The sequence below is a fragment of the Lethenteron reissneri genome, chromosome 41 (assembly GCF_015708825.2).
Source record: "Lethenteron reissneri isolate LAM-NWPU_2019-01 chromosome 41, ASM1570882v1, whole genome shotgun sequence".
NCBI lineage: Eukaryota > Metazoa > Chordata > Hyperoartia > Petromyzontiformes > Petromyzontidae > Lethenteron > Lethenteron reissneri.
This window is the reverse complement of record NC_083819.1, coordinates 65,049-81,243: the sequence shown is the minus strand read 5'-3', so window position 1 is coordinate 81,243 and position 16,195 is coordinate 65,049. Positions and strand designations below refer to the sequence as shown.

The following is a 16,195-nucleotide window of genomic DNA, read 5'->3' as shown; positions in this document are numbered from 1 at the left end:
TGTCCTGTAGCGTGTGTGCTGTACCGTGGTGTACTGTGGTGTGTGTACTGTAGAGGGGGGGTACTGTAGAGGGGGGTGTACTGTAGTCTATGGTGCACTGTGGCTTGTATTGCATCGTGTGTAGTGCACTTCAGTGTGTACAGTGCGGCGCAGGTGGTGTACGTGTGGTAGAGGCTGTGTGTGTGGTGCAGGCTATGTGTGTGTGTGGGACGTGTTTGTGTGATTGGGGGATTTGTATGTCGTTACTTTTTTAGGGGAAAAAACGGTGATCCAATCTCCAACCCCCAGGAAAAGGTTTGCAGATTTGCTGAGCATATCTGTGAATTCTTGGAGGATGGGAAATTCCTCGGGCAGAAAACATCATGGGGAAAAGTGTGGATGACCGTGTAGAGGCTGCCGTGCCACAAATATTGGAAGAAGTAGTCACCCCCTGTGAGTGGCTGGCTGATGTGACATCTGTTGAGGAAGTCCTGAAGGCGATCCAGAGTCTGAGACCAGGAAAAGCACCGGGCAGAGATGATCTCCCAAGCGAAATGCTGAGGGAGGGTGGTGTTTGTGAACAGACTGCCCTACTCGACATCACAATAACATACTCTTTGGTTCTTTCGGTAAGTCACGAAAGTAGAAATAAAACAAAATAAATCACGACGTTTCGATAGCAACACAAGCCATCGTCTTCAGGTCAAAATCGCGACAGCCGCGATGTCTGCTAGAGCAGCACGATGTGTGCTGCCTTGTGAAGAGAAGCTGTTACCAGAAAGAGTTTATATTACCTTGTGGTCGCGGTCAAGGGATGGCTCCCTATTAGCCAACCATGTTATGTATGCCATTGATCTGGTAATTGCTGCTCACTCAGAGGAGGAGTTGGAGGCGCTGCTGCTGAACCTGGAGCGTGCCACTAACAGTTGGGGCCTTACTATCAGCCCCACCAAAACTAAGCACCTACCCTGGGTATTTTCTGCCACCAAACACTTCACTCCCTCAGCTCCCCATTGGTGGTGGAGCAGTTGTGGAGAGAGTGGAGAGTTTCCCATACCTGGGCAGTGGCTTATGACCAGCTCCAGTTTGACAGCAGAGGTCTCACTCCAAATCAGTCGGTCAGCATTCTCTTTTCATCGGCTGCGTAACGCTGTGTGGAAGCTACCTGGTCTGTCTCTCCGCATGAAGCGTCGGGTCTTCTTAGCCACAGTCATGCCATCCCTTCTCTACACTTGCAAAATGTGGACCCCCCCTAATGGAACATTTTCGCTGGTTAGAAACATTCATACTGCCATGCCTACTATCTATCCTGGGTTTAACCAGGCTGGATTGTGTAAGGCAGCGGTCCCCAACCTTTTTGGCACTCGGGACCGGTTTCGTGGAAGACAATTTTTTCACGGACCGGGGGGGGAGGGGTGTTCATCATTGGGTCTTTCCCCCTTTTCCAAGAAGCTCTCCAGCGACGTTTGTTTTTTACTCTTTTTGGCTAGGGGTTACAGCTTGTGGGCTTACCAAAACTGTGACTGAGACAAGTGCGCAGTGTGGGAAAGAGGCGCGGATGGAAGTGGTAAATAATAAAATAATGGGGGCGGGCCACGCACGGACTCACCGCTCACCTCCTGCTGTGCGGCCCGGTTCCTAACAGGCCACATTCCGGTACCGGTCCGCGGCCCGGGGGTTGGGGACCCCTGGTGTAAAGAGTTCACAAATCCTTGAAAGATCTGGACACATTCCCATGAGTGAGCTCCTCTGGCAGGCAAGGCTTTGTTGGCTGGGTTATGTTACCCACATGCCCAGCCACCACATGCCCAAGCAGTTTCTGTTTGGCCGCATAGAGGTGGCTAAACGGGCACGACATGGGCTGGAGTAGAGGTGGAGTGATGTGGTACGGGAGGATGTGGAACTGAGTGGATTTGCCGATGACTTGTACCAGCGGTGTCAAGATTGGCCTCTATGGAGGAGGCTCATGAAGGACGCTGCTACTGGGTAATTGGAGGCAGTCACCCTCCAGCAACAATGGAGGGCAGAGAAGCAACACTCACAACAATGAGCAGAGGGCCGGATGGCTAAAATGCAGAAAGTTGGCACAGTAGGGGACACAGCTGGTGCATCCACCAGTCATCTCAGTCAGCGAACCCATGGCACCTGGTTCTGTCCTGAGACCTGTCAGTGAGCCTTCGACACTTCACGTGGCCTCAAAGTGCACCTGGCCTGGCACAGGCGCCATGGTGACGTCACCGTCATCTGGTGGCGAATGGCGGGTATTGGTGTGTGGGTGTAGTGCCGCTCTGGAGCCGCATGCGGCTCTTTAAGGACTACTTCGTAACATTATTTATGAAGGAACACCGTCTCTCGTATTAATTAAAATGCTTTGTTGCTCTTGAAATATAGAGGTTTTTTTACCGAATTAAAAAAAAAGCCCTTTCTTGTTATTTTGGTTGCTAACCCATGGTTAGCACATTGCGCTACAAACCTGGCAACTAAAGTTAAATTATCTTAACTGGTCCTGGGCCTTCCCTAGGTTGACTCAAACTCAAAATGAGTACATGTTACGATGCGTAAAGATTGCTACAAAGGAGACAAAGGTGGCCGGGCATGGTGCTGGCCACCCACCCCCTCGTGTGCTGTGCCGGTCTTCATAGGTGCTCACTAACAGCACTTGTCCCAACAGTCTGTTAAAGCTATATGGGGGATCTTGGTTTTTGTGTAAAAGGTGGGAAGCAGCAGTGTAGTGCTTAGCATGCTGCACGATGAACCCGGTGACCTGAGTTCGGTCACAGCCAACATCAGCAATTATTATATGGACCTGCCCTGGGCCTCTCCTAGGTCGACTCGACCTCAAGAGTACCTCGTGCAATGTGGAAACATTGCTTCTGGGGAGACAAAGGTGGCCAGGCATAGTGCTGACCACCCATCCTCCGAACTTCATGAGGTGCTCCCTAACAGCACTTGCTCCAACAGTTTATAAAATATATACGGGGGATCTTTGAATGTAGACAAAGACCCCCCATGTAGCCCACACACCCTTTTCAGACAAAGTGCTTTTCGTGAGTACGTATTAAGGCCGGCATAGCGCATGAGGTGGTGGTGCGGCCACACCATACCTTGTCACCTTTAACACTGCACTAGGTATCCATTTAAGGCCCAGTCAACATAGGAGAGGCCCAAGAGCGGTTCAGATATCCGCCACCAATTTTGCTCACTCGTGTAAATTGTACTCGGGTCACCAGTTCACAAGCGCAGTGCACTAACCACTGCTCCCCAGTGGTAAGGAAGGGGATCAGAATATGAGTGACTATATTGGTTTTCGCGAGCAAGTCAATGTGTGAGCGCGTGTGAAAATGAACGTGTGGTTGAGAGGTTGAGTGAGGGAGCGGGCGAGTGCGCAGGTGGGCGAACGTGGGGGTGCAGGTAACCTTGTTGGGCCACTCGGGCAAAGGACTGCATGGGTGACTGGCGAGCGAGTTTATATATTTACACGATCTAACCCAAAAAAACCTGTATTATGGATGATATTGGTCGTGGATGCCTACGTGTTAAACTGAGTTGGCAGGCGGTCGTGCACCGTGGCTGGTGGGTGCACTTGAGCGATGTGGCCCAGCGAACGAGGTGTGTGCTGGTCTGCCGCGGCGCAGAGTGCCGTCTTCCCCGCATGGCCGCTCTCCCGTAATTAAGGGCACCACATCTGCCTGCAGCGCCATCCGTCCTTGAAAACAACCAGCATTGATTCAGAAACTACAGAGGGCACACAGAGCGCCATGGTGGCGAGATTTTAACTACCTCACCTGGTATACAGGAGGTCGTGAGTTCGATCTCGACCCTAACGCCTGTATATTTGGAATTTGCATGTTCTCTCGGTGGTCGTGTGGATTTTTCTCTAGGTCCTCTGATTTTTCCCTCCACATTTAGAATCAACATGCATTTCGTGTATTTAGCTGCTATAAATATCCACGTGATAAGCGACTTCGTTGAGCTATCATTTGTGGCCAGGTCACTTTTGAAAATGAGCTATGTAGCTCAGTGGGCCTTACCTGGTAAATTCAAAATAGCAGACGTTTAACGGTGAACAGTTGCATTTTTGTTCATGCTTAAGTCACCTGTAATGAACAACAATTATGATGCCCCTTTGCCAAACCACTGCTGGATTAAGGTAGTGGGGGGCAGGATCATTTCAAAGATTGCTCGCCCACTCATATTTGGGCTCAATTCGCAGGGCTCGCAGCAGGATGTGCTTCCACCAAGCGACTGTCTCCCCCATCTAGTCTTTGTCATTCATTTTGACTCCATCACTACTACTTTGGCGCGATCAGTTGACTGTAATATCCATCTCCGAGTACGTCTTTCTCAGTCACTCTCTGCATTTGCTGTGGTCAATAAGTAAACATGCATAAGCAAGTGTCCGATATTCCTTTCACTTTATATAGTTTGCAACTGCAGATGCCTATAATGTAGGCCACAGCTTAAACAGTGAATCACTTGCTCCATCTTTGAAATACGTAATCGACCAGGCTATGCGTTAATTGTGTGTTGACCGACTCTCTGTGTTGTAGTACATAACATTTCGATAGCAATCTTTGAAATACGTAATCGACCAGGCTATGCGTTGATTGTGTGTTGACCGACTCTCTGTGTTGTAGTACATAACATTTCGATATTTTGCTAGGTTATTTAATTTAGTGTGTTCTTTCTCCCTCTCTCCTAATGTTCAAGCTTGCGTACTTTACCACGCGTCTCCGTACTCATTGACATGTTAATTTTTTCTCTAACCCCTCCCTCTCTCCGCCCCCAGCCCCCCTCTGTCTATTTAAGGCCTCGCCACAGAGACGATCTCCCTCTCTGTGCCTATGTGTTACTCTCTCTCTATGTATCTTGGTGATATCTGTCTGCTTATATGTCTGTCTATAGTGTTCTGGTTAGATTTTTGTTGCTATTTCATTTATACCTGATGATGATTGCTTGTGTTGCAATCGAAACGTCGTATGCTATTATTTAATTTATTATTTTATCTTTATACGTGACTTTACCGAAAGAACCAAAGAGTAATTCCTGCAGTCACGAAAGCTCCAAATTAAGACTTTAGCAGATTGTTGGGGCAAGTGCTGTTAGCGAGCACCTACGAAGGCCAGCACGGGACACGAGAAGGTGGTTGGCAAGCACCATGCCTGGCCTACTTTGTCTCGCCAGTGGCGATGTTTACGCAATGCACTAGGTACTCATTTTAGATTGAGTCGATCTAGAGGAGGCCCAGTACCCGTTCAGACAATCGTCACTGATGGTGGCCGTGAGCGGGAATCGAACCCGGGCTCCCGGGTTCGTAGTGCAGTGCACCAACCACTACACTACCGCTCCCACACACACACACCTTGCTGTGTGTATTGTTAGACACCTGGTATTGATGCGTGCATGCACGTTGTTGTGATGCTGCTCACAGGAGGGCCGCTACAGGTGTCGGACTCGATGATGTCGCTGCGCAGTGCAGCGGCGCCCCCGCTCAGGGAGGCTGGGCTTCTGCCGCTGCCAGACTCGGCGACGGCGCTCGAGTGGGCCAACCTGGTCAGCGTGGCGCGGCAATACGAAGGTACGGCTCGGCGTAGCGGTGGTGAGGACAGCAACGCTGGCGGTGGTGGTGATGGTCACGGCGGTGGTGGTGATGGTCACGGCGGTGGTGTCGTTAGTGGTGGTTGTCAATCGATCGATGTTTGTTAAACATGGGATGTCCCAATTTAGCCAGTTACCCAGCTGGTTCGTGCAAGGGAGATCCGTGGTGCATTAGCACAGAACAAGAACAACACCATCAAAGTGGATCCGAACCGAGGAATAGGCAATAACAGAGCAGAACGCGTGAGAGGTGCAGAAAAAAATATAGCTTAAAGAACAACAATTTACAACAATATAAATAGGCATATTGCATCAAAAACACGAATGAGGTAATGAAGGGTCGGAGAGGAGATGTGTGGTGCGCCAGGCAAAGCTGGTGGTGGTGCCGGTGATTGTGGCAGTGGTGCTGGTACATGAGTGAGCAAGCGAGCAAGTTAGTGCGTGCAAGTGAGCGAGCACGCGTGAGTGAGCGAACGAGCAGCCTCGCAGCATTTTGTACACTTTTCTGGAAACCCCGTTAAACCCGCCCGTTGCTGCACGCAGTGTGAAGACATCGAGGCTGCAGAGCCGGCGGTGTCCCTGCAGCCGTAGCTACTGCTCCTGGCCTCGGGCAACAAATGCATTTTTGGATCAAGCTGCCTGTAATTTTCGATGGCGAGATTGAGGTCACAGCTCCCCACGTGCCCCGGGAGAGCCTGTGTTTTTTCTCGCGAGCAAAGCGGCGCATTAGGATGCATATAAATGAGAGATGTAAAAAGCCGTCTCTCCGCATCTGTACACACACATCGTGTGTTAATTAGACCAGCTGGAACTGTGGGTCGAGTGTCTGGCTCGCAGTTGCAAGGGCACAAGTTCAAACCCTGGTTGTGGAACGACGCAGCCCCATCGCTCGCCATGCTGCCACTTTGCAGGAGGTCAATGACGGAGTTTGCTTCCGTCATAGGAATGTGGAATTGATGGAGTGTCACCCCACGCCCGCCGAGGGTGGAGACACTTGGAGTGCACAAGTATATGTTACTTGGATGGATGTGGGTGGAGAACTGCTTTCATAGTCATCGTGTAACCATTCGGCCTGCTGACTCCTGTACAATGTGATAAGTTGTCATGAATTCGAGGGTGATGATTATATTCCAAAATCGATTATGTCTCATTTTTACCATCGCATAGTTTTTATCGCTCCAATAGGCTAAATAAATGTAACATCATAACTTATAATAATAGTAATAAAATTTGTAATGCGCGCAATGATGCGGACCGTAGATACAATTCTGAGGCGCGGAACCGAGCTCCGTGTCAGACAACCTTATTGTGGGCATCATGACTCGACTGAAATTAATGAATCATTACATTGTTTCTTGCAACGATTCACCGAGTAAATACCAGTTGTCTGGGAGTGGTTGAGACCACGACATCTCACTCAGTGCGCATACGTGCCGTGTGCACGTCCGTCGCGTGTCCGTTCGCTCCACCACAGCCACGCAGGGCGTTATCGGCGGAGTCGGAGCCGGTGGCGGAATCCGACCCCGCGACCTCCCCGTATCGTTTGGACCCAACGACGGCCGGGCCCAGCTCCCGAGAGGCTGGCACCAGTCGTCGCCAACCAAATACCCGCCAACGTGAGTTCAGGGCGCCACCCCGACACCGGCATAGTTGGACCAAGGGCCTATCGCGCGCTTTTAAGATGCGCTTCTGCGGCTCTTTGGAATGTTCTTCCTTTCTTTATGAGGAGGCCACTGGAGCTATGCACTCTTAAATAATCTAGATCGAAAATTCAGTTCTTGAGAACTGCTTTTTGTGTTTAGTTTTGATGTCCTTCCCCCACACTTCTGATTAACATATTTGGCTACGTACAGTGCGAAAGAAGTTCGATATACATACAGTGAGGGAAAAAGTATTTGATCCTAGATTTGAAGTTTTCGTGACTGCAATGATTCATATTCTTAGGTTTTTTCGGTAAAGTCACGTAGGTAAAAAACATTAAAAAGTAAAATAAAATAAAAATCACGACGTTTCGGAGGCAACACAAGCTTCCGTCTTCAGGTGGTACCGTCACAGCCACGACAGCTGTATCAAGTAAATGAGAGATTGCAGAAGCCACCACTCCGTTTATATAATGGTTGGAGGAGGTGGTGGAGCAAGGGCCGCATACTTTTATTAATATGGTAAGGTGAGGCTTAAGACTAAGAATGGAGTGAATAACAAAGGCTGAGCCTTTGTTATGGAGAGGTGCGGTTTGTGACTCAACCTGTAACAGGGAGACCACCACTAGACATGGTAAAACTGTGATGGTTGTCTGTCAAATAAGATTGGCAAATAAGTGTAGTTAAATCTTTTTTGCATGGTTAATCACATCTTTCCAATGATTACTCAGTTTGTAACCGTCATCACGGTTGAAATTATGTCTGTGTTTGTATATTTGTATGGCTTCGTGTACAAACCTTTGATGGTAGCCAGGAGGTTTGCAGAGAACCTTGGTTTCGGAAAATACAATTTCATGAGAGCCCACCGAGTTGTAGCAATGATCGGCAACGGCCGAAGAATCAGTTCTGCCGTGTTTCAGATCTGACTTGTGCTCGCGGACACGATCAGAAACATGACGTTTCGTTTCTCCAATGTAGCAATCACCACAAATGCAACTCAATTTGTAGACTCCAGGATACTGTAAGTCAGAAACGACATCCTTCACAGATGGAATCAAATCACGGATTTTATGCACTGTACTGAATCGGACTTGGATCTTATGTTTGTTTAGAATTTTGGAGATCTTTTTGGTCACGCCTGCTATGTATGGCAACGTGATAGTTTTGGTCGGAGTTTCATGTGGCTGTTTCTGTATGGTGGGAGAAACAGCTTGGCGGATAGTGCGGTCAGAGTATCCGTTCATCCTGAGGGCCCGATGTACATGTCTTAATTCACCGGCCAGGTGGTGTTGGTCAGATATGCCATGGGCTCTGTGGTATAGCGTTTTGATGAGATAATTCTTTTGAGATGGGTGGTGGTGGGAATCCGGTTTCAAGTAGGAATCTGTGTGGGTGGCTTTCCTGTAGACAGAATGTCCCAAGCATCCGTCAGGCCTCCTCTCAAACAGAATATCCAAGAATGGTAGTTTACCGTCTTTCTCCACTTCCATGGTGAATCTGATGGATGGGTGTCTAGAATTGATGTGGTCCAAGAAGTGGTTCAATGCTGGGAGGCCATGTGGCCAGATGACGAAAGTGTCGTCCACATACCTCTTCCACAAGGAAGGACGCAGGGTGGATGTCTGGATGGCGTCTGATTCAAACTTTTCCATGAACATGTTGGCTATAACTGGTGACAAGGGGGAGCCCATAGGGGTACCCTCATTCTGTTTGTAGAAGGTGCCATTCCAGGTAAAATAAGTGTTGGTGAGGCAATGCCTAACCAACGCAGGTACATCAGAATTCAATCCATGTTGGACTAAGTCCTCAATTATTGTAAGGGTGTCCGGTACTGGGACTTTGGTGAACAAAGATACTACATCAAAGCTGACGAGGATGTCATCAGGAGATAGTACCATGTCCTTAACCATAGAGACTAATTGGGTTGAGTTGAGTACTGCCGAAGAGGTCTTGCCTGTGAAGGGGAGCAGAGTATCTGATAGAAAACGGGCTAGTTTGTACGTAGGAGAGTTTATCGTCGACACGATGGGTCGTAGCGGGGTGCCTTCTTTATGGATTTTGGGAAGACCATAGAGTCTGGGAGGTCTAGCCGCCGATGGTTTTAGAGAGGGACGTTTGCTTGGTTCGATTAGGGAAGTCGAACTCGTGATGATACTGTTGGTTTTTGTCGTTAGGTTTTTAGTGGGATCGTTTTTAATTTTGGAGTATTTGATCCCCTGCTGATTTTGTACGTTTGCCCACTGACAAAGAAATGATTAGTCTATAATTTTAATGGTAGGTTTATTTGAACAGTGAGAGACAGAATAACAACAAAAACATCCAGAAAAACGCATGTCAAAAATGTTATAAATTTATTTGCATTTTAGTGAGGGAAATAAGTATTTGACCCCTCTGCAAAACATGACTTAGTACTTTGTGGCAAAACCCTTGTTGGCAATCACAGAGGTCAGACGTTTTTTGTAGTTGGCCACCAGGTTTGCACACATCTCAGATCTTCTCCAAGTCATTAAGGTTTCGAGGCTGACGTTTGGCAACTCGAACCATCAGCTCCCTCCACAGATTTTCTGTGGGATTAAGGTCTGGAAACTGGATAGGCAACTCCAGGACCTTAATGTGCTTTTTCTTGAGCCACCCCTTTGTTGCCTTGGCCGTATTTTTTGGGTCATTATCATGCTGGAATACCCATTCATGACCCATTTTCAATGGCCTGGCTGAGGGAAGGAGGTTCTCACACAAGATTTGAAGGTACATGGCCCCGTCCATCGTCCCTTTGATGCGGTGAAGTTGTCCTGGCCCCTTAGCAGAAAAACACCCCCAAAGCATAATATTTGCACCTCCATGTTTGACGGTGGGGATGGTGTTCTTGGGGTCATAGGCAGCATTCCTCCTCCTCCAAACACGGCGAGTTGAGTTGATGCCAAAGAGCTCCATTTTGGTCTCATCTGACCACAACACTTTCACCCAGTTGTCCTCTGAATCATTCAGATGTTCATTGGCAAACTTCAGACGGACATGTATATGTGCTTTCTTGAGCAGGGGGACCTTGCGGGTGCTGCAGGATTTCAGTCCTTCACGGCGTAGTGTGTTACCAACTGTTTTCTTGGTGACTATGGTCCCAGCTGCCTTGAGATCATTGACAAGATCCTCCCGTGTAGTTCTGGGCTGATTCCTCACTGTTCTCATGATCATTGCAACTCCACGAGGTAAGATCTTGCATGGAGCCCCAGGCCGAGGGAGGTTGACAGTTCTTTTGTGTTTCTTCCATTTGCGAATAATCGCACCAACTGTTGTCACCTTCTCACCAAGCTGCTTGGCGATGGTCTTGTAGCCCATTCCAGCCTTGTGTAGGTCTACAATCTTGCCCCTGACATCCTTGGAGAGCTCTTTGGTCTTGGCCATGGTGGAGAGTTTGGAATCTGATTAATTGCTGCTGTGAACAGGCGTCTTTTATACAGGTAACAAGCTGAGATTAGGAGCACTCCCTTTAAGAGTGTGCTCCTAATCTCAGCTCGTTACCTGTATAAAAAAAACCTGGGAGCCAGAAATCTTTCTTATTGAGAGGGGGTCAAATACTTATTTCCCTCACTAAAATGCAAATCAATTTATAAAATGTTTGACATGCGTTTTTCTGGATTTTTTGTTGTTATTCTGTCTCTCACTGTTCAAATAAACCTACCATTAAAATTATAGACTGATCATTTCTTTGTCAGTGGGCAAACGTACAAAATCAGCAGGGGATCAAATACTTTTTTCCCTCACTGTATATACATACCGTCCGCCATGGCCGTGTGAACACTTTTTAATTGGCCAATAACACCTTAATGTATAGAGGACCACAGAGCTTGGGCAATTGTTGGCATAAAGTTTCACTTGGATAGACGCTGTAATTCCCACAATTAATGTAGTTTAATGTGCGTGACTCGCGCTATGGGAAGCAAGAGGGTGGGTGGGGGAGGGTTGGAGGGCAGCACTCTCAATGCTTAAAATCAGGAATACGACTGCGCCAGAAAGCTGAGCCAGTCGGCATCAAGAACTGGCAACAGCATCAATAAGCAACCCTATATCAAAGTAAGTGAGCTGCTCATCAGCGGTTCCGGAAGAAGCTGCTGCCAGCACGTGCAGCGAAGCATACATGGTGACGAACGTCTAGTACGATCCGAAAACCACATTGGAGAGCTGCACAATCAGGAAGTTTCTAGTTTGACTCCCGATGTGGGGTAGACTCAGCCTGTCATCCCTCCAGCAGTGATAAATGAACAACTGCTTGTGGTGGTCAGTATACAAATAATGGCAAATTTTTAATTAGCTTAAACCGTCTTAAGTCAGATTACCACTGCCCAATGCTCATTCTACCAGGAAAATGCTGCCGTTTTGAATAGGGCTGTACATGTACCGTGAAACTTAATATTAGAATGTAACTATAGAATGTTGTTGCTGCACTCCCTATGTGGATTAGATAACATGATGGTAAACGAGTGGCAGAAGTTCTTCCTTCAGAAAGTTCCAAGGAACGATTATACAATGTTGATAACGCATGTAATGTTTAATACGGCTGGTAATTCCTGAGAGAGACGGTGGAATTACCTCCGTCTCTTGCCATTGTCATTCTCTGCAGAACACGGTGCTCTAAGTAATGCATTGCGCATCGTGGGTTTTGTGAGTGGTGCCTCCTGTTCGCTTCTTTAAGTAAACCTTACGACAAGGACTCTTAAATCGTGGAGGAATTCACATCTTAGCTCAAGAGAAACGGCACATTGCCCCAAACTCTTTGTTTAATTGACAAAGCTTTTGCAGGTGCGGCCAGTCAAATCCCTCACGCACGCAGGGAGCATGCGGTTGGACTTCCCATTCAGGAGCCGACCAGATGGCCCATGGGGTTAATGCTAAATCACAGCACTGTCCTTGGCCCCCTGAAAGTCAAGGTTAGACTCTTGAGTTTCAGCCACAATTATTGAAACCAGTTCTTGAAGTGGTGACGATGGCGAGGATGTGCTCCAGATCCACTTGTTGTGCTACCATGTAGCAATCAGAGGCGGTATAGCAAGTAGTGTTCTGACATAGTCGGTGTCAGTTTTGAGTTCTATTTCCTTGTACATGTGGGTTTTCTCCAAGCGCTCGTTTCGCTCCACAGAGAGAGACGTGGCAGGAATTGGCAAAACTTCTAAAAGCTGCGCCTGTCTTGGAAACGAGTCTCGCAGTCTGCCTGATACTCTGAAGAGTAAACATTTCAACTGATATTACCATGATGGTTATTTGCATATTTCACGCTTCTGCTGTTGCTTTGCTCCATTGAAATAATGCGAAAAGTTGCAGCACGTTACCGCATCGGTTTTTACAGCAGAGCTGTGGGGCATGGGGAAGCAATTAATTATGAAAGCGCGATCGGAAATGCAGCGCTGCCGAGGCATGTAAATTGGAAAGATATCCCACTCGCCCCCAAGGCCTGAAAACTCACAAAGTAATCAGATATTTCAAACTGGGCCAACACTGCTTTTCCGATGAATTATTCTGTTCCATGCTCAAAATGTCGAGCGAGTGTGTGGGGCAATGCTCAATTCTGCCATGCAAGTCAGGGACGGTTGTGTCCACAGGGCTTAGATAACCAAACTAAACTTTTAACTATTTTTTATTTTACCAGGTAAGGCCCACTGAGCTCTATATAGCTCTTTTTCATAAGCGACCTGTCTATGACAAATAATAGTGCAATTAAGTGGCTTATCACGTGAAAATGTATCGCAGCCAAATAATCTAAACGCTTGTTGATTCTAAATGTGGAGGAAAAAACCAGAGGACCCGGAGAAAAATCCACGCAACCATGGGGAGAACATGCAAACTCTAAATAATCAGGGTTGTGGTCGATCCCACAACCTCCTGTATACCAGGCAAGGTAGTTAACGTCTCGCCATCGTGGCACCTCAACCAGTCTTGGCAGGGCCATCCATAGCGGGGTGCGGGGCCTGGGGCAAATCCCACCGTGTGGACCCCACCCCCGACGCCTTCAAACTAAACCAGAAGTATTACATCTGACACCGTGATATTGAAGTGTGGGCCCCCCAAAACGTGGGGCCCGGGGCGGTCGCCCCGATTTGCTGTACCCTCGGGATGGCTCTAAGTGTTGGCTTCCCACAGGTGTATCACTTATTCTTATACACCACTGAGAGATGATGGATGGAGTAGAACCCTGACTGGGATGTGAACTCGTGGGCTTTTGATTGCGAGTCGAGCCGTCTGCCCACAGCACCGGGTGTGGGCAGATTGCTTGCACACTGCTTTTCCCCCTTGACCACTGTGCCAGCCCTAAATGGTGCTCGTTAACAGTACTTGCCCCAACATTCTGTATGCCTATAGGGAGATCTTTATCTTTTGTCTTAGTTTGCTTGCGTTCTACAGGAGTCGCTTCGCATCCCCGGAATCGGATATTTCGCCGGGCGCCCTGGCCGGAAAGGTGGACCACCTGGAGGTGATGCTACAGCGTCTTCAAGACGACCTGAAAAAGGTGAGGGAGGTTTTTAGATCTGCGGAATCACGACGCGCAGTCTAGGCGGAGGCAACGCCAGAAATGTGTGCAGAGTTCAAATATCTAAAAGATTACGGATCGAGACGGAGTAAAGTAGTGATGCCCGCTAAAGAAAGAAATGTGGTAAAAACAGTTTGGGTCTATCGCCATTAATGAGGAACATATTATGGAATAGGATCAAAGGCAAATTCGAAGCATTTGTTTGCCAGGCCATGATCTGCTGATGAGGTGGGATTCATGGAGGCTTTGCCTCCATGAATCTAAGATGGTACCCCAATGCTTGTTTGGTCAGGGAGACACCGACTCTTTCCACTTTTAACACTTCAAACTCTTGATATAATATACAATGTTGACAACATATTATAGCATTTAGCTTACTTCTGCGTGTAACTTTAATGTAATTTTCTTGAAGTGTTTTTTTTATATTATCCATAAAGCTATGAGAGAATTGATCAATGGATTTGTATAAGTAAAAAAAAGACTTTGTGCAAAAGGGGTTTCGTGTGTTGCCGTGTGCTGGGTCCCGTTATCCCCTCCACCCAACAGGAGAAGGAATTCAAGACGGTGCTGCAGAGCGAGGTGCACTACCTGCGCCGGGACAACCAGCGGCTCCAGGAGGAATCGCAGGTCGCTGCACAGCAGATGCGAAAATTCACAGAGTGGTTCTACAACACCATCGACAGGAAGTGATGTCATGTCTGTTGCAACAGAAGGGGACTTCGTTCCAAAGAAACAGGAAGTTATTTCGTTTAAAAAAAGGCAACGGAAAGTTACGGCTTTGCAAAGACATTGTGGAATGAGTGACAGTGGCGAGTATGGAATAAATATCTGGTGGCGATACAGGAAGTGTGACGATGTAAGACAGGAAGTAACATCATCATCTGCTGGAAACAGAAAGTGCAATGCGGGTGAGACTAGCAGCGGCAGACTGACACAATTCGAATGATTATACTTTAAAGGACCAGATGATTGCCTATATTAATGACTTACAAAACAGTGCTACGTACTTAATCAAATAGCATGGTCGCACAAAACGGTCTTCAGTAGAAAATACAGATTCTCAGCCGTTGTAAAGTCAACCGCTGGTGATTCGAAGATAACGGAGGTTAGTGGAGACTAAAACAGCAAGTGACATCATTGCGAAACCAAATCTCCAATTTTCAGAAACCCGATGGCATGAGGGGGGAGCTTGGCTATTATGAGCCAGGATATGTTATTGTCAAGCAATGGAGAAACTGGAATGAAAATGCATGATTGAGCCAATGCTTAATATCATCTCACAGCACCCCATTTTTCCGATTATTGATCTTCAAGTGGCGCACAAGATTTAAAATCCCATTGCACCGTTGTGATAATGGTGGTGAAGAATCATTCACAAATAAATATGAAAAGTTGACTGACCGTCTTGTGTGCTACATCGGAAGAAGCCTCGGAGTTAAAATCTAATTCTTGACTCAACATCTTCAGATGCTGATTGAAGTAACGGGGAATCAAGAGGTTTTGAATGATCAGAACATGAGAATTCAGTTGAAAGTAGCACTGTGTTTAAGTGGACAATGGAATTGCGGGTGTGCACACGTGTACATTTTATGAGGCCAGCATCATTAACCTATAAATTGACCAAATGAGGCAATGGTGGCCGGATTTTGTGAGATGCTTCAGAACGTTACCTCTAGGATCTGTATTATAGCTCTGTTGAGTACGTGATTCTATGAACTTGAGATTGAATTAGTCTTTGGCAAAACATTTTCATTTACTGTAATTTGTAAATACTGTACTGTCCTTATGTCTTCTTTTGGTTTAAAACCAAATATGTATTGGTGTGCATTTTTTTCCATCAGGGTTAGGTTATGAATGAAAAAGGATCTGTTTGACTTTTTTTTATTCAATCATTTGTTTCATGTAAGTTCGTTTATTGATGTGTAAAGTATCATTTAAAATATATATATAAATTCAATATTGTAATGTTAATTTTTGGCAGCTCGTATATACCATCTAGTTATCAATAAAAAGAGTAAGTTTCTGCTCTGTGAAAAGTCAACTGCGATTGTAATTTGGAGAGACTGTGACCCTACCATAAGAATGTGGAATTTCCAACACTGTCTCATGGCCACCAAAAAATGTGCACCACCCATTGCCCAGAGCATTGGGGCACTAGTTTCGTATTATCCAGATAACAAGCATCCCCCCCCCCCCCCATATTTTAAAGCCAAAGATGGGGGTGCATGTTATGATCTGGGAAATACGGAGCTTATTCGTGAGTGCAAGGGTCTGTATCCAAAATAAGAAGAGCCATTTTTTTCGAATTCGGTAAAAAAAAAATCAATATTTTAAGAGCTGCATTGTATCTGAATACGAGACGGGGTGGTCCTTAATAAATGACATCACGAAGCGCCCCTTAAAGAGCCGCATGTAGCTTTAGAGCCGCAGGTTGCCGACCCCCTGCGTCTGCTGCATTTGC

At 47.0% G+C, this 16,195-nt stretch overlaps 1 protein-coding gene across 10 annotated transcripts in view; it reads left to right on the top strand.

Moving 5' to 3' along the window:
• LOC133352734 (signal-induced proliferation-associated 1-like protein 1) overlaps window positions 1–15,770 on the top strand; it is a 159,003-nt gene extending 143,233 nt beyond the window's left edge. For 9 of the 10 annotated variants that reach the window (XM_061568573.1, XM_061568570.1, XM_061568564.1 and 6 more), the window contains 4 exons: window positions 5,411–5,557; window positions 7,052–7,193; window positions 13,590–13,713; window positions 14,281–15,770. In XM_061568573.1, the coding sequence (XP_061424557.1) occupies window positions 5,411–5,557; window positions 7,052–7,193; window positions 13,590–13,713; window positions 14,281–14,424 (557 nt within the window). In that variant the 3' untranslated portion in view covers window positions 14,425–15,770. The remainder of the gene's footprint in view (window positions 1–5,410; window positions 5,558–7,051; window positions 7,194–13,589; window positions 13,714–14,280) is intronic. The other variant, XM_061568571.1, reaches the window with a different exon arrangement.
• The last annotated feature ends 425 nt before the right edge of the window (window positions 15,771–16,195 follow it).